This window comes from Tenrec ecaudatus, chromosome 17, assembly GCF_050624435.1.
Source record: "Tenrec ecaudatus isolate mTenEca1 chromosome 17, mTenEca1.hap1, whole genome shotgun sequence".
Taxonomy (NCBI): domain Eukaryota; kingdom Metazoa; phylum Chordata; class Mammalia; order Afrosoricida; family Tenrecidae; genus Tenrec; species Tenrec ecaudatus.
In genome coordinates this window covers 55,597,787-55,620,288 of record NC_134546.1, presented here as the reverse complement: position 1 = coordinate 55,620,288, position 22,502 = coordinate 55,597,787, and the positions used below count along the sequence as shown (strand labels likewise).

The 22,502-nt window shown below is 56.5% G+C and overlaps 2 protein-coding genes across 2 annotated transcripts in view; one reads left to right on the top strand and one right to left on the bottom strand.

Moving 5' to 3' along the window:
• CCDC33 (coiled-coil domain containing 33) overlaps nt 1-2,980 on the top strand; it is a 134,372-nt gene extending 131,392 nt beyond the window's left edge. Inside the window, exons 18-21 of the mRNA XM_075535561.1 lie at nt 437-603; nt 1,561-1,647; nt 1,945-2,058; nt 2,852-2,980. Of these exons, the coding sequence (XP_075391676.1) occupies nt 437-603; nt 1,561-1,647; nt 1,945-2,058; nt 2,852-2,980 (497 nt within the window). The remainder of the gene's footprint in view (nt 1-436; nt 604-1,560; nt 1,648-1,944; nt 2,059-2,851) is intronic.
• Nucleotides 2,981-5,009: 2,029 nt separating this feature from the next.
• On the bottom strand, nt 5,010-20,109 carry CYP11A1 (cytochrome P450 family 11 subfamily A member 1). Its single transcript, XM_075535837.1, has 9 exons — nt 19,838-20,109; nt 15,751-15,906; nt 11,669-11,868; nt 10,252-10,455; nt 9,353-9,510; nt 6,634-6,800; nt 6,316-6,394; nt 5,643-5,840; nt 5,010-5,300 (listed from the first exon to the last, which is right to left on the bottom strand). The coding sequence occupies exons 1-9, from the start codon at nt 20,107-20,109 to the stop codon at nt 5,169-5,171; spliced, it is 1,566 nt and encodes a 521-aa protein (XP_075391952.1). The 3' UTR covers nt 5,010-5,168.
• Between the last annotated feature and the right edge of the window lie 2,393 nt (nt 20,110-22,502).

Here is a 22,502-nt window from a genome sequence, read left to right as displayed (position 1 = left end):
TAGTCTAGGAAACCCACAGGGACAGTTCTACCCGGTACAATCGGTCGAGACAAGTCAGAATGGACTAGATGGCAGTGAGTTTTTGGGGGGACTTTGTTTGGGCTCAGGAAACCCTGAGGTCCTCCAGCATCTAGGTGAAAAAGAAGACAAACTGGGTATAGTGGATGTGTGTGGGGTGGGGGGGTGTCGGGGTCGGGGCGTGCCCAGGAAGGAACAGAATCGCAGAAAGAGGAAGACTGGAACTCAGAGCCGAAGTACAGGGCAGGGTTGATTCAGGAGAACGTAGGGTCCTGGGCAGTGTGGGTGTGATCCCACTGGAAGTAAGGCTTGTGAGCAGAGGGAGAGGCCTGGGGAGCAAAGGCTGGGGCTGATGGGGCAGGGACACAGAGCCACGGAGGAGGCTCATCTCACCAATATCCCCCGGTCCCCCGTGCAGCCTTCCCTACCCTCCCAGCCGCTGGCCCAGCCCCGGTCCCCGGGAGAGAGAACTTGCCTGGTGACCTTTATTCTGTGCTCCTGGCGGAGAACTCCAGGCTGCGGACAGAGCTGGAGAAAACCTACCACTCGTCGGCCCCCATCATCCTGCAGCAGCAGTCTCTGCCGGTAAGAGCTGCCCACCCGCACAGAGGTGAGCCTGCTCACTGGGGGCCCGGCACAGTCCAGGTGGAAGATGGAGACCAGGAGCTAGAGTGGCCCAGAGTCCTGGGGGGCCCAGTTCATGCTCCTCCCCTTTTCCTTTTCTTTCCTGGGAGCCCTCTTCTTTAGCAAACCCCCAGCAGACCCTGGTGGCACAGCCCATCAAGCACTGGGCTCCTAGCCCTGGAAAGCCCTGCAGACACAGCTCTGCTCTGAAACACTCGGGTCACTGCACATCAGGACACCTGCCCACCCCCCCACCGTGGGAGCATTTCCTGGGGCCGATGCAGCCTAGGAGGGTCCTTCTCCCCATCCCAGGTGGACCCCAGGGAGTTGGGAGCAGGAGACTTGGCAGAGAGGCTTCGAGAGACAGATGGCCCCAGCCACTCCGAGGCCACAGAGACCCTGCCCAGACAGGTGGGTGCCGCAGGTCCCAGGAATATGCACCCCACGCACGTGGCCCCTGCTTTCCACAAACCCACATGCAGATCGTTGGGAATGACAGAAGAGGGTGTGGGGCAGGGCCCAGGAAAGCTTTTCTCTGCGCCCCAGGACGTGCAGGAGGTGAGTTCGATTTGAGAAAAAAAGCAAAAGTTGATCATGGACCTCCAGGTAAAATGCAAGGGGTGTGGGCTTGTGTTTCGAAATCAATTCTGCACTTTACGGAAGGATTTTCTACCAGGAACCCCCGCTATGTGCTCAAGGGCGCTTCGGCATGCATTTTACCATTAAAATTTCGATACATCACAAGGTCATGTATCTACAGTCTGTGGGGAGAACTTCCAGGGGCCTGAGATTGCACCCAGAGGGCAGAGTCTGGAGTGCTGAGCTGGCTGGTTTTCCCACAGTGCCTCACGGCCTCCTGAGCTCCCAGGTCCACAGCCACGGCCCAGGACCATCCATGAGTCTCCACTTTGCCCACAGGATCTGCTTTCCCATGCTTCTGACAAGTTCAGCCTCCTGGCCAAGCTGGAACAAGCTCAGAGCCGGATCCTGTCCCTGGAAAGCCAGGTCAGGAAAACTCACGGGTTAATCAGGCTAAGCCAGGCTCCGGATTCAATGTGTGGCAGGACTCAGTGTGTGGCTAGGGTCCAGACTCAGTCTGATCAGGGTCAGGGCTCAGTCTGTGATGAGGGTCAAGGCTCAGTCTGTGACCTGGGTCAGGGCTCGGTCTGTGACCAGGTTGGGGCTCAGGGTGTTATTTGGGTTGGGGCTCAGTGTGTGACAGGCTCAAGGCTCGGTGTGTGACAAGGTCAGGCAGGAGCTCCTTTGCCCACTGACCAAATCTCTCCCTTTCTGTGTCTGCAGCTAGAGGACTCCGCCCGACGCTGGGCACAGGAGAAGCAGGACCTGGCCAGGCGCCTGCAGGAGCAGGAGTATGGCTTCAGGCACCCCTCGAACACTGGCCTCACAGACCTGCCTGTGAGTGATGCCTCCAGAGGAGCCCCTGCCCCCCAAGTCACTGGGCTTTCAGAAAAACCACCCAGGGGAAGCTCCTGACCAGGAGTCAGGCCTGGGGTCTAGTAGCTGTTATCCACCCAAAGCCCTGGCCGGTTCAAACGCCCCTCGCCTGAGGGGCCTGCGATGGCTGTGGATGGGAGCATGTCCTGAACGCTCTAGCCCAGCCTGTGCTTCAGGGCTGGCCTGGCAGCATACTGGTAACACTTTGGGCTGCTAACCTCAAGGTCAGCAGTTCAAAACCACCAGCCATTCCATGGGAGGAAGAGGAGGCTTTCTACTCCTACAGAGTTAGTCTCAAAGACTCGCCCAGACAGTTCTACCCTGTCCTAGAGGGTTGCTATGAGTCGGCACTGACTGGGCAGCAGTGGGTTTGGTTTGGTTTGAGGTTTTGCTCCTATGCAGAGTAACATGTGCCCCAACCACTTCCACCCCCATCCCACCCGAGCCTGCTCCCTCCTGCCCGATTGCAGCGCCTCCCTCAGGCCTGGCCAACAGGCCGGCATAGGAGCCAGATACTGGAGACACACACTGCCCCCTCCACCGCTCCCCACCAACTCCCAAAGCAAAGACCCCGCTTTCCCCTGCTCTAGAGCGTGGTGGGGGTGGGGAGGCGGAGCCCCGTTCGTGCACACAGGAAGCTTGGGCCAAGTCAACATGGTGTTGGCACCACTATGGATCCTCAAGGTGAGGCATGCCCACCTCCCTGGAGCAAGCATGCCCTTATACCCTTCCCCCACTCGATTTGTCTCCACAGAACCCCCCACCCCATTCCAAGGACCAGAGGCGACCCTCTAAGCTGGACCCGTTGCTGCCCAGCGCAGAGATCAATCCCAACCCATCCTTGACTTCCCAGAAGGAGGCCATGAGGGCCCAGCCGAGCTGAGCCCTGGAGCAGGTGTCTCCCCAATGAGGGCCCAGCCGAGCTGAGCCCTGGAGCAGGTGTCTCCCCGTGTGCTGAGGAGTCTCCCCCCACCCCCTGAAAACAACACTATTAAAATGCTGTCATTCTCTGAGCGTCCGTCCACCTGGCTCCTGGTGCAGGGTAGCCTGGGAGACACAGCTTCCCCCTGCCAGCCCTTACTCTGGTCTCTTGCCGGGCCTGACCCTCTGCCGCAGCTCAGGGTCACCTGTCCTGGGCATCACCATCTTTGGAGAACTGGAGCCAGATATCCCCAAAGTGGGACCAGGGAGGAAGGTCCCTGCCAGACCTGCAGCGGAAAGGAGGCTAGGACTTTCCACCTGCTCCAAGATTTTGTGCCTGAAATCCCTCCTTGCAAGCTTGCTTACCTGGCTCCTGCTCTGGCTCTTGTTAAGGGAAAGACTTGATGCCTACCTGCAGTACCCGGGAGCCCCTGAGTGTGAACAACCCTATTAACCAGTTCCCCTGGGCTGGCAGTGCTGGGTTCCGATGCAGCCAGGAACGGACATGCGGCACAGCTGGGGATAGGAGAAGGAGCCCTGCTGGACTGGAGAGTCAGGGGCTCTGCTTTTCGCTGCCGATGTGCTGCGTGACCTTGAATGATTCAACCCACTTCTCTGGGCTTCCGTCTGCCCACCAACCCTGGACAGAGCTTACGCTCTTCAGGGAAGTGCCAGGGAGCGAGAAACATGGCGGGGTGGGGTGGGGCCTATGTAGAGGCAAAGCAGAGAAGCTTGGAGCATGAACCCAGAACCCGCAGCTGCTGCAGAGCAGGCCAAGCCCACTGGGCTGTTGTCCCGAGCTGGACCAGTCCCCTGGTCTCAGGGGAAAAGGGTGGTAACCAGAGGTCAGGGAGAACGGGACACCTGCTCAGGGAAGTTCTGGAATTCAGAGGGGGTTCCAAGCCCCCTGCCATCGAGTCGGCGGTGACTCATAGCGACCCTATAGGGCAGAGTGGGACGGGCCTGAACAGTGGCCAAGGCTGTCAGGAACCGACTGTCACATCTTCCCCCGTGGGAGCAGCTGGCAGGTTTGACTGCTGACCTTTGGGGTTAGCCGCTGATGCTGTAACCGCCGTGGCCCAGGGCTCCCTCAGAGGGGTTTAACGAGACGAGTCAGGGGCCAGTGTGACCACACTGTGTGTACCACGCACCAGAGACTCTCTGCAGTCTACTGCCCAGCATTGGGGCAGGACGTCGAGGTCTGGGACAAGCTCGAAGAAAGGGGGAGGTGGAGGGTGGGACAGAGAGATAGTAGCTTCTCATGTTCTGGGGTCAGCCAGTCGCCTTACACCCACCCCTGCATGATGCAGCCCCTTGGCCTGGGTAAGAGTCTGGCTGGGCCTTGGCAGGAAGTTATTCTGACTCCACAGTGACCCCGCCTGCATGGGGTTCAGCCAGGCAGAGCCTCACCCTGCTAGGCAGGCCCACCCAGGAGCCAGGCTGGGCCACACATCAGGCCACCCTGTGCTCAACAGAACACCCACCCCTTGCTTCCTCTGTGTGATGCTTCAGTCAGCACCCCCCTCCTCTGCCCCGCCCTCCCCAAGTCCTGAGGTGAGAGAGGCTGCTCTGTTGCCCCTGACTTGCGGGAGGGGGATGGACCCCCACAGACACGGCCTCCTATGTGGGTGCCCCAGGTCCCCTCCAGGCCCAGATCATGCTGTTGAACCAGGGTCAAGGACCCGCTCTCCCCAGAGGAGTGGTGGATAGATGCCTTCCCTCATTGCCATCGAGTTGATGTTGACTCACAGTGACCCTGCAGGACAAGTTAGAACTTCCTGAGACGGTAACTCTTTATGGGAGTAGAGAACCTCGTCTGTGTTCCGAAGAGCGGCCAGTGGTTTTGAACTGCTGACCTTGTGGTTAGCGGCCGAATGCATAACCACTACAGGTGCAGGGCGGGGGACAGAGGCAAGAAATAAATGAAACAATGCTTCCTGGGGTGCAGCTGTTTATTGACTTCCTGGAACGAGCAGGGAGGGGGAGGTGTGGACCAAGAGAGAGGGGTGGACCAAGAGTGAGGAGCGTCCCAGCTGAGCTGAGAACCTTGACCTGTAAGCGCTGGATCCACCCATCCCAGAGGGGGCTGCCTCCTGGTTTAGAGGGGGTTCGGAAGAAGGAGATGCAGGACCGGCAGGGCCCACTCTCTGTCACGCCTGGGCCAGGTCCTGGTTGAGGGGCCGGAAGGTGAAGGAGATGGGCTTGTTGGGCATGAGGATGAGATTGAAGGTGGTGTCTATGTCAACAAGATGTTGGATCTCAATTTTGAAGTTTTCCAGCATCTGAGAAAGGAGGGAGGAGGAGGGCTCAGGTCATCCGGGAGTGCCTGGGAGTAGGGCTGAGGTGGGCGGCTTTGCGGAGCATCTCCGCTAAGTCGTCACAGCACCTGGGCACACACCTGTGCTCTCTCCTGGATTCAGACCTTGCTGGTAACTTGATTCCACACAGCCCCCTCCACCCCACCCCACCCAATCCCTGCTGGTGGGGAAGGGACATGGACGGCCAGGGGCACCGGTGCATGAGGAATGGGCCAGCCCCCACAAGGAGACAGCCAGGGATTGTGGGCAAAGCAAGGCGGGGGGTGGGGGGCGAGGGGGGGAGGGAAACAGGTGACCCTGGCTCACGTGGATGAGGAAGAGAGTCATCTCCAGCTCCGCGATGCGTCGGCCCAAGCACTGCCGGGTCCCCCAGCCGAAGCCCAGGTTCCGGAAGTAGGTGGTGGTCTTGTCTTTGTTCAGCCACCGGGCTGGGTCAAAACACTCCGGTTTGGGGAAGAAGGCAGGGTCCCGGCCCATGGCGAAGGTGCCCACCTGTACCAGTGTCTGCAGCGAGGTGGGCCTAGACCTGAGGAGCCTGGCCTGAGGCCTGAGTAGCCCCCACACCACTCCCCAGAATGACTGCCCAGTGATCCTGGACTGAGCCCTGGCCCAACGTACACCCACCCATCGACTAGGATGTGTCCCCGGCCCCAGGTCCATTAGGATCCTGGAATGGCAACAGACCAAAGGACGTGTGGCCCAGGGGATTGTCCAGCCCCAGAGGACTCCCTGAGACGCGGGCCACCATAGGTTCTCTCTCCTACCCCAGGCCCACTTCCCCACCCCACCCCCAGCATTCCAGAGGCCACTCCTCGGGGTGCAAACGGGTTCGGTGGCCCACCAGCACAACAGAGCCCCCAGCCCCTGCATCTGCCTATAATTGTCCGACCTTCCCTGTCTGACTGGCTCGGCCTCAGCCCTGCCCTGCCCTGCCCTGCCCTGCCCTGCCCTGCCCTTCCCTGCCCTGCCCTGCACCTACCTGGGCAGGAATCACATAACCTCGGATAAGCACATCCTTTACAAGGTAGCGCTGCACGGTCACAGAGATGGGGTGGAGTCTGTCGGGGGAATGGACCCTGGCTGATGGCCCAAAACCTGGAGCCTGACTGTGCCCAGCCCAGCGGAGGCACCCAGGGAAACTGGAGGCAGGTCCTGGATGCTATTCCCCCACCCCTCTCCCTCCCAGCTGTATGCCCCACAACCTCTCACTTCCCCAACCCATCTCCTCCACCTCCCTGCCTGGCGATGTGTAGGGATTTTGTCAGCAGGAGGTGGGCACAGGTGAAGGTGCACTTGCCTCAGTGTCTCCTTGATGCTGGCTTTGAGGAGCGGAACCAGCTTCAGCATCTTGTTCATGTCTCCCTGAGCCTGGCGCCGGGCAGCCAGGACCTCAGCCCGCAGGACCTCCTGCACCCTCAGGTTGCGGGACAGCTCGTACAGGCTCCACTGCAGCGTCATGGATGTCTAGGAGGGGCCCAGGGACAGGAGCCCGGATGGTCAGTCACAAGCCTCTTCCAGGTCCATGACCTGGGCTAAGTGTTCCTTCCCGACCCATGGCCCCCACCCTTCTCCCAGTCTCCAAAGACCATCATCTGCAAGGGCAAAGTGTAAGTCAAAGGGTAAAGTGCACGGGTGGTCCCTGCCCTCATCCTGCATGTCACGGGAACCCAGCCTTCCTCCAGCTGGCAGTCACCGGCACAGCTGCTGCCACCTCCCGGCGAACTCCAGGAGCCTCCAGAGACCAAGTCCTACTGCCAGGATTCCTGGTCACACCCCTGCCCCCACCCCACCCCCACCCCCACACACACTGCGTATTGCTTCCTCGAGCCTCAGGGCCTGCCTGCATCTGCATAGCCTAACATCTGCCCCAAAGACTCCGAAACCAGAGCCAGTAGCCCGGGGGTCCACCTGTGCTTCCGTGAGCTCATCTCTCATCTCCACGGGAGCAGGAAGGGCGAGTTCGCCACCTGTGCGGAAGGTGCAGGTGAACCTTCTCCAATCCCACCCACTCACTGCCAAGGGTCAGTTCCCACCCACAGTGACCCTGCAGGACAGGGTAGAACTGCTTCGGCAGGGGTGGGGGTGAGGTGGGGTCCAGGGCTGTCACTCCACAGAAGAAAGCCGAAGACCCCATAATCGTTTCAGAGTTCTCAGAGGGTGACAAACCCAGCCCGTTTGGGACGCTGGAAAACAGCTGGGACGTGCGCAGTGGACACATTGTCTTACCAAGGTCACATTTTCACCCCAAAGCCTTGAGCGCCCCCCTTCCCTCCCCAGCAGCAAACTCCAAACCAAGTCACTGCCGACGACCCTGTGGGACAGGGTAGAGCAGCCCTGAAGGCTGCCTGTCTTTGTGGGAGCAGCGCCTCTCAGCAAGGGCAATGAGAAATGAGAGAGTGCCCCTTCCCCCCCTCAAGTACAGCCCCCAGCCTTGCGCCAGATGAGGTCCAGAGGCTCTGGCCTGTCCAGTGGGGCCCCTCAACACTCGGCCCTTGTCTGCTTCACCCCCAGCCCCACCATCTCCCCCATCTCTCCAGCATGCCACACTCAGCCCCCCTGAACTGCTATCAGGGGTCCTCAAACTACCGCTCGCGGGCCACATGCGGCCCGCCAGGGACATTTATCCGGCCCGCCGGGTGTTTTTGCCCCATTTGGTTTTTACTTCAAAATAAGATATGTGCAGTGTGCATAGGAATTTGTCCATAGTGTTTGTTTTTTTAAAAAACTATAGTCTGGCCCTCCAATGGGTCTGAGGGACAGTGAATTGGTCCCCTGTTTAAAAAGTTTGGGGACCCCTGCGCTAGGTCATGCTAGGTACTCCCCTCCCTCTGTTCTGTTCGCCCTGGTGGCTCGGGGTGAAGTGCTGCTAACAGAAAGGTCAGGGCTCTGAACCCCCCAACCGCTCCGTCCATGGAAGAAAATGAGGCCGTCTGCGACCGAGAAGATTCACAGCCTCGGAAACCCTGCATTCAGTCCTGCAGGGCTGTTAGGTGCTGAAATTGACAACCGTGGCTATAGGATTAGTGTCTCCGAGAGCTCACGCCTGGCCTGCTAATCACAAGATCAGCAGTTCAAACCCACCAGCCAGTCCTCCAGAGGAAGATCCTAGAGGACGAGGTAGAACTGGCCCCTGCGAGTGTCTGAGACTAACTCTTTGCCGGAGCAGAAAACCCCATCTTTCGCCCGAGGAGCAGCTGGTGATTTCGAACCGCTGACCTTGCGGTTAGCATCCCAACTGGTAACAACCACGCCACGAGGGCTTCTTTGGATTGTGTGAGTGGGTCCTAAGTCCCCAAACCTGTGTCCTTGAACCAGAAAGAAGAGGAGAGATGCAGAAGGCACCTGGTGCCGGCTACCGAGCCGCTGCAGCAGGAAGAGACGGGAAGACGTCACCCCACGAGCCTGGGGGGAAGCACAGCCTGGCAGCGTGGCTGGGGGCCCCCCAGACTACTGCTGGACTCCCACTGAGCAAGGTTGCCGGGGTCTTTATCCTCTTAGAGAACTCGAGCAGCTTGCCACCTGCGTCAACTCACTCGCTCTCACAGGCAAAGCAAGGACCCAGCTGACCTGTCTCACCTGGGGCTCACACCCCTACAGCATTGAAAACCACACAAAACACCCTTTGCCATCAAGCCAACCCCAATGACAGCAACCCAGTGTGCGTCAGAGTAGAATTGTGCCCACAGGCTCTTCCATGGGGGCACTATTTTATCAGAGGTAGACAACCAGGTCTGTCTTCTGCCGCACCCTGGAATGGACTCAAACCCCCAACCTTTCAGTCAGCAGTCTGATTTATGTTACCCAAGAGCTTCCCTAGGAGGCTGTGGCTGAGATGGAACCGCCAACCTCCTCGGCAGCAAGGTGCTTAACCGTTGGGCCACCAGGGCTCGGTAGGATACAGTCAGGAGGGGGAATGCTGTCCCACAGGGGCCGGGCCACCCTCCTTGCAGGGTTGCAGGGGAGAACGCAGCCTGTGAACCCAGGGGTGACTGGGGGTGGCCCTGCAGCCGCCTCACCGTGTCCACGCCACCCGCCAGCATCTCGGTGATGTTGGCCTTGACGTCTTCGAAGGGCAGCTTGGTGTTGCCCAAGAGGCGGTAGAGGATGCCGGGGTAATTGTCGAAGACTCTTTTGTGTTTGAGGTCCCAGCAGAAGTTCTGGGTGTACTGCTCAGCTGGGGGAAGGAGCAAAGATTGTGCATTTGTATGGGTCAGTGGGCCAGAAGGAGAGCCACCTTTGGGGAGAAGCTGCTTGGAGGGCGGACACCTGGAGCCCTGTGCTCTTTCAGCTGCAGTTTTCCTGAGCCCTTGCTGTCTTCCGGCTGCGTTTTCATGACTCCCCACAGCATAGCTGGAAGCCTAGGCCCCAGGGAGCTGGCTCACTTGCCCACCGTGCTGTCAGCCTCCCAACCTCCCCCACCCAGTCCCTCCTCTGCTGTTCCCCGGCGCAGCTGCATCTGAGACATTGACCCGAATCCCCGGGGGTCACAGGCTCCTTGGAGGAAGATTGATGCCCTTGGGATTCTTATTCTCCAGGAAAATCCAATCTTCCTAACAGCCAACACTTGCAGAGGTCCTGGGAGCCTCCTGATGCCACCCTACTTGACACGTCAGAACTGTGCCATCTGGGTCTCTCTGGCTCATAGGACAGAGTGGACCTTGGCCCCGGGGGCTCTGACAGCCAGCCACCTCTTTCTCCCGCAAAACCACTAGTGGGTTCCAATCGACGACCCTTCAGTCGGCTGTCCAGTGCTTAACGACTATGTCACCATGCACAGGGCAAAGAGCTAGGGCTAGGCCTGGCCTCTCCAGTTGCATCTCTCTCTGCCTCCCCCCGGGCCGCAATTCCTGTTCCATGCCCACTGAGGGGAACAGGGGTGAGGGGCCCCCGAGTGGCCGAGCCAGGGTACCCTCACCTTTACTGAAAATGACATCCCATGCAGCCACGTGGTCCCTCCAGGTCTTGGTCCTGAACAGACGGAACAGGTCCGGGGGGAGGCTGAGCATGGGGACACTGGTGTGGAACATCTGGTACACGGCATTGATGAACCGCTGGGCCTCGGGGTCCACCCTCTCCTGCAGCATCCCCAGACGCTCCCCGAAGATGACGTTGGTGATGGCTGCAGGGACACACCAAGACGGGGGAGCTCTGCCTTGGTCACCACCGAGTCTCAGCTCCCGAGATTTACACACACACTGCTCACAGACTGACACACAACCCACTTCACCTCGGATACCATTGTCACCTCCGCCTCCTCCCATAAGGAAGTGGAAAAGACCTAGTGGCCACCCAGGACCTTCTGAGGGACATATGGGAGGCCCTTGTCACACACGGAGCCACGACCCTGGTCACACATTGAACAGGGCCTCCAACAGAATTGGGAGACAGCCCAGGCCGGGTAAAACCTGTCCCATCAGCTCCCCTTCCAGCGGCACCCCTAAGCAGCCTGTGGATTTTCCTCCTGGGAAGAAGGCTTCCTTTCTGTAAATCACTGAATTGTCTCCATTCTGAAAGAGGTCACATGGGGTCCAGAAAACATAAACTCCCTGGGCAATTGTCCATCAGGACTCAATCTGGCCGGGCCTCACAAGTCCCAACAAGCCCACCGTTTCCCTAAGCACCAGGTTAGAAGTTTGAATCCTGATTTCACGCCAAGTTCCAAACACCCCGGATTTCCTGCAGTGACCCTTCCTATCCAGCCACAGGACCTTTGCATGTACTGCTGCACAGCCTGTACTGCCTGGGCTCCTTATGCCATAGGTAACTTCTCCACATCCTTCAATACCAAGCTCCGATAAACCATCCAAGTCCCCCTCCCCCTCCAAGAGCTCTAAGGTCTATGCCTCTCCCTACCCCCCCCCCCAAAAAAAATCATTGCCATGAAGTCTATTCCAGCCCCAGCAACCCTATAGGAGAAAGCAGAACTATCCCTGTGGATTTCTGAGACTTAAAATCTTTACAGGAGCAAACGCCTCATCTTTCCCCCTGGGAGAAACTTGCGGGTTCAAACATCTGACCTTGTGGTTGGCAGTTCATTGTGTAACACAGTACACCACCAGGGCTCCTTGGTCCAAGGGAAGGGTATTTGCTGACTAAGCCAAGTTCTGGCTTTTGGAGAATAGTGGCCAACAGACCTTGATGGCCACAGCATGACTGTCAGATGAGAGTATAGCCAATGATGGAGAACTTACTCAGCAGCTCCCCCCAACTGCCCACCCCAACATTTCTGCAAGGCCTGCCCTGGGCTTCAAGGTAGGAGAGTGGACACTGAGTTCTGCCACCGCCAACCTCCCAACCCAGACTCTGCCGATCGCCAGGTACCAGCCCCTTACACTCAAAGGCAAAGCGGAACAGGTCATCGCTGATGTCCGCCGAGTACTCGCCAACGCCCTGCTGGTGGATGCGTCTGTGCAGGAAGCTGACGAAGTCCTGAGACACTGTGTCCAGTAGAGGCAAAAAGTTCTTCATGGCCTCCGGAGCCATCACCTCCTGGTTCAGGGCTATCCGGTCTTTTTTCCAATCTTCTGATTTCCTAGAAAGACACGGCCCTCCAGCCCTCATGGTCATAGACCCCAAGCCTAGCAAGCTGGGAGCAGCTTCTCCAAGATGGCCACGGCTCAGCTCCGAGCACCCAGCACATGCACCAGGGTCCCGGCCCCACCGCGTCCAGTGCCCTCCACCTGGCACATTCCCCTACTCCCACCCTGCCCGAAGGTAAAGGAGGACAGAATCCTGAGCAACTGCTGCTGCTACGGAGGATGATGATGAAGATGAAGAAGATGATGATGATACCAGATAGGAGTTCACCTTTTTAAAACATCCACCAGCCTTTGACTCAGCAACCAGGCCTCTTCTACTTTTTGTTATTCAAAGGTCCCCCTGTTGTCACATTGCATACCCTACCGGTCCTCCTCTGCGTCCACGTGTCCACTACTTCACTGTGCCTCCTCCCTACTCAACTGGTGCCCAGACTTGGCTTCATCATAATCCCGAGTTTGTAACCTCTCCTGAAAAATTGATCTACACAAAGGCCCCTGGGTAGTTTGGGAGCCCTGGTTGCCGTTGGTAAGTGGAGGAGGTGGTGGTTATAAGAATGTTCTTCTAAACTCCCCACTTGACCAAAAAGCAAAACCAAACTCAGCACCATCGACTGGATTCCAACGCCTAGCAACCCTATCGGACAGGGGAGAACTGCCCTGGTGGCTCTTAGAGATTGTAACTCTCTCCTGAGACTGTAGCTCTCCTGTAGAGTGTCCGGTGGTGTCAAGCTGTTGACCTGTGGTTAGCAGCCCCACACATAACCACTACACCACCAGGGCCCCCAGGCACTTCATAGCACGGTCTGCTTGCCTACCTGGTCCTCCTGTGCCCCATGCCCCCTGCCTCCCCGTTGGAAGGGATGAGCCCCGAATCTGTTACTGTATTCTGTGAGTGACCTTTATTTCTAAAAATCAGCATATTTCTAATGCTTTTTAAAAATATGCATACTTATTTTTCATTCCTTATGAAAGTTGTCGTGGCTATGTCTTAGTTCTGCTGATACGTCGTTCTGTTACAGTGGATGAGTCTTACAGAATTGTGTGCTCTGTAGCTCACCCTCCTTGTTTTCTTAACCAGGACTCCACCACTTAAGTTTTCAAATACACGGAAGTGAACATCCTGTGTATTTTAGTCTAAAAAGCTTCCCCGTACACAAACACTCCCCATGTCTCAATAGTACTTTAAATTCTATACCATTGGCTACTTGATGATACGATTATTAGAATAACCCAAGGTTCCATGGGTAATTATTACTCAAAAAGCTGGACATGCTGCCACGAAAGTGGAACAGGGAGATAGTTAAGCTCTAGCTATATAAATGGATTTTGAGCTCCCACATAAGCAGAAGCCCTAACCTAAGAACAATCCCTCTTCATGATTTGGCCCTGCTCGATGCTGACCCTCAAGAAGACACCACTGAAGATGTGGATCCCATCACAAAGTGTGGTGAAGAAGTCAGACGGTGCCTGCCTCTCAGAAAGAAGAGTGCCTGGGTTTTTAAAACTTGTCTTAAAACAGGCTGCCGTCTCGCGAGGTGTTTAGCTAAGTCCACACAAAAGAAGCGCATCTGCCTGTGTGATCTGAGGATTGTAAATAATTAAATCCCAGGCCAGAGGAGGGAACTGAGCACCGATTCGTAGAAGACTACCTGTGATAGGGAAAGTCCAAAGTTTGTAGGGTCCCCACCTGGATTAGTCCTCCAGTGAATCCTCTCTGACTTTTGACGGGAACAGCCTTGCCCTCAGACTGGAGCACCTTGCATTGGAAAGTGGGTTAATACAGATCTAGTGTGGTTGAAATTGAACACCTGATCATTTTTCCGCTTTTGACCCATTTGAAATTTGTTCTAGTTTTTATTATTTTCTGCTCTCTTGGGGATTGAGGTGTTTCTGTGTTTTTGTTGGTGGTTGGTATTTTGATATCATTTTCTGTTTATGAAATTCAGGACAGGTAAATCTATAGAGACAATAGCTGGATTAATAATCTCTTGGGGATGGCTTCATGAGTACAAGAATGGAGAAAATGTTCTAAAATTGATGTGGTGATGAATGCACAATTCTTTTTAATATATTTAAACCACTGGATTGTATGGTACGTAAGTTATATGTCAATAAAACTCTCTCTCTGTGTGTGGGGGGGTAGGTTTATAAGTTGTCATGGTTTGGAACTGTCTCCACAATCCTGAGACCAGAAAGAAACTAGACGGTGCTCGGCTACCAACTGCTCAGAAAGGGATCACATTAGAAGGTCCCGGAGAGAGGGGAGAAACGTGTGGAGCAAAACTCAGTTTCCCGAAAGAGACCAGGCTGACTGATTAGATAGACTTTGGCGCTAGTCATTCTTCAGGACTGGAACTCAACTCCCCCTGTGGTCATTTCATCAGCCGTTTAAGACCATGAGGGCAGCGTCTAGGACAGCGGTTCTCAACCTCTGGGTCTCGACCCCTTTGGGGGGGTCAAACGACCCTTTCCCAGGGGTCGCCTAAGACCATCAGAAAACACATTACAATTTACATTATGATTCACAACAGTCGCAAAATGACAGTTGAGAAGTGGCAACGAAAATAATTTTATGGTTGGGGGTCACCACCACATGAGGAAGGTTGAGCACCGCTGGTTTAGGCAGTGATGGCGTCCAGCAGGTCAGGACAGCAGCTGGAGCCGAAACAAGAAACACAGGGAGAAAGAACAAGTGATGGCTGGGTGAGGGGTGCAGAGGACCAGGGTACACCAAGTGTGTCAGTAAGACCAGTCCTCCACGCCGTCCACCTGTACCTCCTTCGCCAGGAAAGGCTTTTGCAAACATTAAAAATAAAGGCAATGCACGGTGGCTCTTAGAAATCATAACCAGGGGTGACAATTTGCTAATGGTTTTTAAAACACACCAGTCCTGGGAGGGAGTTGAAGATAAAAAGAGACAGTTGTCAAGATTCTGGGGCCCTGTGTTTTCACTCCCTTTCGTATTTCGAGGTGCCATCCGTGGGATTGTGGGACAGTGAGTCCCCTCGTTCCCACAAGGCCACGCTGCAGTTTGCCCCGTGCGTGCCTGTGGAGAACTGGCATGAGCTCCTGGCTTTGGCGACCAGGGTGGGTCATCTGGGTCAGTGTCTCTGCACTCTAACTCCTGAGAACATGTCTGCTGGGTCGTGGTTCAGCTTTAGGAGATATTGACCAACCTTTCTTCCAAAGTGGGGGCACCCACTGACATTCCTCCTAGCGGCACCCGGGCGTTCCTGCGTGGACGGCCCAGTGAACAAACGCAGCTGCTCCTGGAAGGTTCGAGTTAAGTCCACCCAGAGGCACCTCAGGGGAAGGGCTTCGCCTTCTACGTGCAAAACCGACCTGTGGGGCACAGCTCTGCTCCCTTGTGTGTGGGGTCCCCATGAGTCAGACTGCACCACGCATGGTGGCAGAGGGGCATGCAAGCGCCGGTGCCCCACGTCTTCCCAGCCTCGGACGTGGTCATGGTTTTCAGTGGGGATGAGCAAGCAACTGTGCTTAAATGCACCGCTTGGTCTGTGTTTCTCTGGTCCCTGTAGACTTGGAGACTCCTGGTGGCAAGATCCTTCCCTACTTGCTGTGGTACCTCCAGCCCTGGCACAGAGCCAGGCATGGCATAGCTTCTCAACACAGTGAGGCGCCATGAGGGAGCCACTAGCTGGGGGTCTTCAGACTCCCCCATTCCCTGATGGTTGGCAGACAGCTCATCATCCCCAGCACTGTTTTACAGAGGGGCAGCATGCAGGGGGGCTGATCCCAAGCCACCCCACCGCCACCCTCGTTAGAAAGAGCAGGGCAGGCATGGACCCTGCCCATTCCCCTTGGCTTTGACTCGCTCCTCATTGCCATACCCCCGGGGGGCGGCCCAGACTCACTTGAACAGCACCCCAATGGGCTTCTTGTAGTGCTGGTGGTAGGCAACCCAGGGGGGCACGAGGTACCGCTCGGGGCTGGGGCCCTCAGACTGAAAGAGAATGCTCACGTCTTCAGGGTCGATGATGTAAACCGACTCAATGCTGCCCAGCTTCTCCCTGGAGGGTAGGGAGAGAGGGCTGTGACCCAGGAGTCCAAGAGAGACCTGTGGAGATCCAGGCAGACCTGCATCCTGGCTCTCAACATATTCGCTCTGCGACTTCAGGTAAGTTCCTTGACCTCTCTAAATTGTCTCCCTTCTTAAAAAGAGGGATAGATACAAGGATGCTTTCAAAAGTTAGTGGGGAGATTCATTCTCTTTCATTTTCTCGGGAGTGTTTGAAAGCCCCTCATCCGGTACCCATCTGCCAAGGCCACGGAAGGGCAGGATGGCCAGCCCGGGGGTGGGAACTTCTGCAGGACTCTGGAGGTCACACCTTATCGTCATCCTCATCCTTGTGGTTGGGGGATCAGCTGCACCCCACAATCTCCCCTGAGCCTTCAAGTCCTCTGTCCCGTGCCCCTCCTCCTACCTCCTCACCCTCTGCACCTGAGCCCCCTGTGCAGCTCAGAATCCTGGCACACACGGCATGCCACCCCCACGGGCCTCCGTGTACTGTGGGAGGACACCAGGCAGCTCACCAGACAGGCCACCTACCAGGCCAGCCAATCCCTCCTTCACGACACTGGGCTGAACTTCGCAGGGCCACCCTGCGCCCACCCCTCCCAGAGAGTCAGACGCTGGACAAGGCCCTTCAAAACAGCAGGAACCGTGGCCCCCTCACCCCCCCACACACACATGCCCTCACCCCCCACACACACCCTCACCCCCCACACACACCCTCACCCCCCCACACACACCCTCACCCCCCCACACACACATGCCCTCACCCCCCCACACACACCCTCACCCCACACACACACACACTCACCCCCCCACACACACACCCTCACCCCCCACACACACACCCTCACCCCACACACACACACTCACCCCACACACACCCTCACCCCACACACACACACCCTCACCCCCCCCACACACACATGCCCTCACCCCACACACACACCCTCACCCCACACACACACACCCTCACCCCACACACACACACCCTCACCCCACACACACACCCTCACCCCACACACACACACCCTCACCCCACACACACACACCCTCACCCCACACACACACACCCTCACCCCCCCACACACACACCCTCACCCCACACACACACACCCTCACCCCACACACACACACCCTCACCCCCCCACACACACACCCTCACCCCACACACACACACCCTCACCCCACACACACACACCCTCACCCCCCCACACACACACCCTCACCCCACACACACACACCCTCACCCCACACACACACACCCTCACCCCACACACACACCCTCACCCCACACACACACACCCTCACCCCCCCACACACACATGCCCTCACCCCCCCACACACACACCCTCACCCCACACACACACCCTCACCCCCCCACACACACCCTCACCCCACACACACACACCCTCACCCCACACACACACACTCACCCCACACACACCCTCACCCCCACACACACACACCCTCACCCCACACACACACACCCTCACCCCCCCACACACACACCCTCACCCCCCCACACACACACCCTCACCCCACACACACACACCCTCACCCCCCCACACACACACCCTCACCCCACACACACACACCCTCACCCCACACACACACACCCTCACCCCCCCACACACACACCCTCACCCCCCCACACACACACCCTCACCCCACACACACACACCCTCACCCCCCCCACACACACCCTCACCCCACACACACACACCCTCACCCCCCCACACACACACCCTCACCCCACACACACACACCCTCACCCCACACACACACACCCTCACCCCACACACACACACCCTCACCCCACACACACACACTCACCCCACACACACCCTCACCCCACACACACACACCCTCACCCCCCCACACACATACCTCACTCCCCCCAGACACACCCTCACCCCCCCCCCACACACACACACTGTGCAGAGAGTTTTCATTAAAATACAAAGGTTGTGACACCAGACCATGGCTACTTCAGGCAGGTCATTCAAGTACAATGCAAGGCCAAATATCAAGAGGTGAAAAGCACTTTTGAGGGTGGGGGTAAGAGAGCGGGCTTGCTGACTGACTCATCAAGTTTCTCGGATTTCTACTTGGAGGTGGCTTCCCAGAAAGTCACCCGCCCCCCTCTCCCCCGCCCCCAGTTTTCCCAGTCACCACCTGTCCTCAAACGTTTCACCAGAGCCCCTCCCCCTACCCCTCCCACTCCAGCCCAGCCGCCTTTGACCTGCCATCATCAGGATCAGGCCCACTGCTGGCAGGCACTCTAACCCCAGGGGAGGCACGCACAGGCGAGGAGGGGGTTCATCAGGTTTAACACAAGGACAACCACAAGAGGAGAAAGTCAAGTGGAAGCAGGCTAAATGCTAGCCCCAAGGAACTGGCTGGAAATTCAAGCCCGTTCGACTATGGAAGACCAGCCTTCCTTTGAGAGTCCTGCTAGGATTCCGTCCGTGGTGGAACCTCACCTGGCCTCTACCTAACACGGTCACTTCCTGAGTGGACCCTTTAGTGGACCAGAGTGGAGACTGCATCTGACTGCAAGCCTGCAGGGGGTTGTATTTTCTAGATGGTTCCATGAGAGTGGCCACAGTTGTGTTAAGAGAGGGGGGAAATGGGATCGAAATGCCTTACATTGATCTGGAAGGTTCTGAGTAACAGGGTCACGGTGGACACAGACTGGAGGTCCGGCTGTTTGGGGGCAGCTCTGGCTGTGTCCTCTGAGCTATGTGGCCTTGGGAAGACCCTTTTCCCTGGGCTTTAGTGTCTTTAACTGCAAGGTGCATAGGAGTCACACGGCTGTGTCACGGCTGACATGGGCAGCTGCCAACGAGTGGGTCGTGGGTTTGAGGCCACCCAGAGGCACTCAGAAGAAAGGCCGGGTGATCTGCCTTGGAGACCCCAGCCCTTGAGAACCCTAAGGACACAGTTCTACTTTGACACCCATGGGATTGCTGGGAGTGCGCCTTAACGGGGTGGCAGCTGGCTAAAGTGGGAATGGGAAGCCCCACTTCACACACTCTGCTGTGACTCCCGGAACAGAAAGGGTTGGATAAAAGCGAACAGACATTCTTGTTCCTACCAGTGGGGAGGGGCTAGGGATTGGGGAAGGAGGAAGGGTAGGGAGGAGCCGAAATAGAGATTCATGTGGAGGTTGGGGACAGAGGTGCCTGCAGACCTAGGAAGCGCAGGGAGGAGGACAGGAGAGACAGGGTCGCGGCTGGCTCCCAGGTCCAAACACTCAGCCCCTCCGATCCCCAGCACCCACTTGCTTTGGCTGTCAAAGACACCAGTCTAGACTTCAAAAGGGAATAACTTCAGACACTGGCCCTGAGGCGTGAGCAGCCCGCAGCCATGCAGACACGCCAGACCGGCTCACATTTCCCTGTCTGGGTCCCGTCCTGGCTTCCTGAGTCCCAGTGCGCTCCTGCTGTCCCATCAGAAGGGCGCTGATAAAGCTCCGGCCACTTAAAGCAAAGTGCACGGTCTCTCTTTGTCTCCCTTCCCCATCCCACCCGCCACCTCCTGTCCTTCTCAGCCAGTCTTTCAGAGCAGATCTCAGGATGGCTGCAAGGAGACAAGGGAGTGAGACCTCCCTCCCAGGATGGCGCCCAGGTCATAGGTCCTGCAGCCAGGAGATCAAGGCTTGGGGAAAGGTACAAAACCGGCCTGTCTAGCAGCTCCCAAAGCCACTGTGAGTCCGGTACAGGGGGCAGGAGGGAGGCTGAGGAAGGGAGGCAGGTTAGCACTCCTGCAGAACAGAGATCTAGCTGCTCCGGCAGGGCCTCTTGGAGCCTCAGCCTCCTCCTGACAGTGGGGGCTGGCATCTGACTACAAGAGCAGAGCAGGCCTGCCCAAGCCCCTCCACTGCCTAATTTTGTGGTCTCTGCCACCGCCGCCGCCAGGCTCACCTGTAAATGGGACCAAGCTTCTGGAAGTTCTGGATGTTGTGATAGTGGAGTCTGTGGATGCCCTTCGCCCTCCAGAAGTGGTACAGGTTCAGCCAGCCGTTCTTCCCCGGGGTTGGGACCTCGCTGTAGGGCCGAGGGCTGCGGCGGTAGGTGCCTCTGGTTCCTTCTCCAGTGAGCACCCTGGGATGCCCCGGACCCTCCCTGAGGGTCCTCAGGGGGGGCTTGCAGCCTTTGACCGGGGCTAAGCATAGAGGGAGCCCCCTGCCGAACATGCTGTCCCTACCAACTGCTACTGTCCTGGCTCCACTGCAGCAGGGCCTGCTGGAGCACCTCTGGCCTTGGCCTTGGGCTGAGTTTATAAGACCAGCTCAAGGCTAAGCAGTGAGCTACGAAGCGCCCAGTCTCCTCCTTCTGCTGACTCTAGTCCACCCACAGTCCCGCCCAGAAGGGGGTGTTCCCCTAAGCATGGGAGACCCCTTCCATCTCCGTCCTGGATGCCTGCTGGCAGCCCCTGAGGTGCCTGTCTATACCCTTCCCTCGGCTGGGGCTGCCTCTGGCCCCTTTTCCTGGGTTGCAGCCACAGACTCATTTCTTCCTTTCCCTTTTTTTTTCCAGACTGGTTTCTGTCAGGAGGTGTGGTCTCCTTGAAGCCCAGGAATAGCAAGGAACCGAGAGGAGGCTAGGGCCACCTTGTCAGTTTTGAGGCTGCATACATCTTCATGTGACCCCCCTATTTACTTAGGAGGTGATGGATGGTCTTAGAGTCACTCCTCCTTTTCAAACTTCTACCTTTTCTTCTCGTGCAAAATAATAATAACACCTCTCTTTTATGGAAATGTCACGACAGGCTGGCACTGTTACTGTTTTAAAAGGTACTCTTTGTGGAAAAAATATGTACAGTAATAAGAATAAGGTGAGAAACAGAAACATTGGAAGAGAGTGTATGGGGATGAAGTCTTTTTTCTTATCTTTTAAGAAGCCTGGCAGGCCAGGGTTCTGGGTAGAGGGAGGCCTTCACACTTGTGAGTTAGAGATGAGGCCCAATCATATTCTCATAACCAAGGTTAATCCCCACAATATCCTCCCATCACAGTGCTGCCTTGGAGGGGAAAGGGAAGGTGGAGAGAAAGGGGGAACCAATCGCAATGATCAACATAGAACCTCCCCCAGGGGGACAGGCAACAGAAAGTGGTGAAGGGAGACAGCAATCAGTGTAAAATATTTTTAAAATAATAATTTATAAATTATCAGAGGGTCGTGAGGGAGGGAGGGTGGGAGAAGGTGGGGGAAGGATGAGCTGATACCAAGGGCTCAAGGAGAAAGAAAATGTTTTGAGAATGATGATGGCAACAAATGTACAAATGTGCTTGACACAATGGATGGATGGATGGATTGTGATAAGTGCTATAAGAGCCCCCAATAAAATTATATATATAGCAGATTTTTTTTTTAAATAGTGCTGCTTTAAAGTTACCTCTTACAAGCACATGGCTGATTGCTATCTGGCTGGCAAAGAGGTTCCAATTGCTCTCCCTGCTCAGCTGACAGTCAGTCACTCCATCTTACCTGCCCCCAACACTGGGTCCTAGAGAACTGAGGGAACTTTAGGTCCCTTTGCAACTTTTGTGGCTCCCTATAACTAGAGGGGCTTGCATGACCCCAGAGTAGATAAGGTCATGTTGAGAATAAACCTCTCGCTCTGCTCCAACCTGGTTCCTGGAGCCATGGTGGAGGTGACCTGCCCGGAGGGGAGGCTGGACCTCCCAGAAGACGCTGATTCGCCAGGTGGAATGCTGAGGAAAGGGACAAGCGAGAAAGAGACCCCCTCCATCTTCCACGTTGACTGCAGGCAGCCGTACACCCTGAGTCCACGCCGCTGACGTTGTTTTCAGAAAGTTCAGGAACTGACCACAGCCGTCGGGTTAAACTGGTTTCCTTGTGGGGTGATAGCCGGGAGGCGCCTGAGAGAATGTTGCGGGAATACCAGAGATGTGCTTTGTCCTATTCTTTCCACTGATGTGCACACCGCATCACTACACTGCATGCCATGTGAGCATTACAGATACGTATAATTCTATGTCTTTTCCTACGAGATTAGTTGTCCTATTGAACAAAGAAGACGCCGACTCTTGTGGACATCGGACCCTGGTCTTGGGGGGACAACGAGTAGCTCAGTGAGCACAGCACAAAGGTAGCAAACCCACGTCTACTTTGGTGAGCGGTGACTGGGGTCTCCAAAGCCTGCATCAAATGAATGGAACTAGACAATGCCAGGCTCTAGGAAACAATTAGTCCACAGGACAAATGGCCCACACGAACCGGAAGAACTAGATGGTGCCCCACAGCCACTGCTGAGTCCTCTGTGTGGAATCACAACAGAGGGTCCTAGACAGAGTGGAAGAAAAGGACGGAGCCTGAAAGAAAAAATCATTAATTAAAAAAGCAAAACCTTAATGGGCTGATAGATACTGGTGGGACCCTTTAGACACCCAGCATGCCTGGAATGGGGCCCACTCCTTCCTGGTGGTGCCAAACAGTTGGCAGAACAAGAAAGCGAGCAACACTGGTGAGGCGTGGCCTCTTCAGAACCATCAACCCCACAAAGCCAAAAGGGTAGCATTTTCCCAGGTACACAGCTCAGAAGGCAGCAAAGATGGATGAACTG

Coding starts and splice junctions, on each gene's coding strand:
- CYP11A1 (XM_075535837.1), bottom strand. CDS start 20,109: ATGTTCGGCAGGGGGCTCCCTCTATGCTTAGCCCCGGTCAAAGGCTGC. Junction 15,907..19,837: donor AAGCTTGGTCCCATTTACAG/GTGAGCCTGGCG, acceptor CCTACCCTCCAG/GGAGAAGCTGGGCAGCATTG. Junction 6,395..6,633: donor AGCATCAAGGAGACACTGAG/GCAAGTGCACCT, acceptor TTCCCCCGACAG/ACTCCACCCCATCTCTGTGA.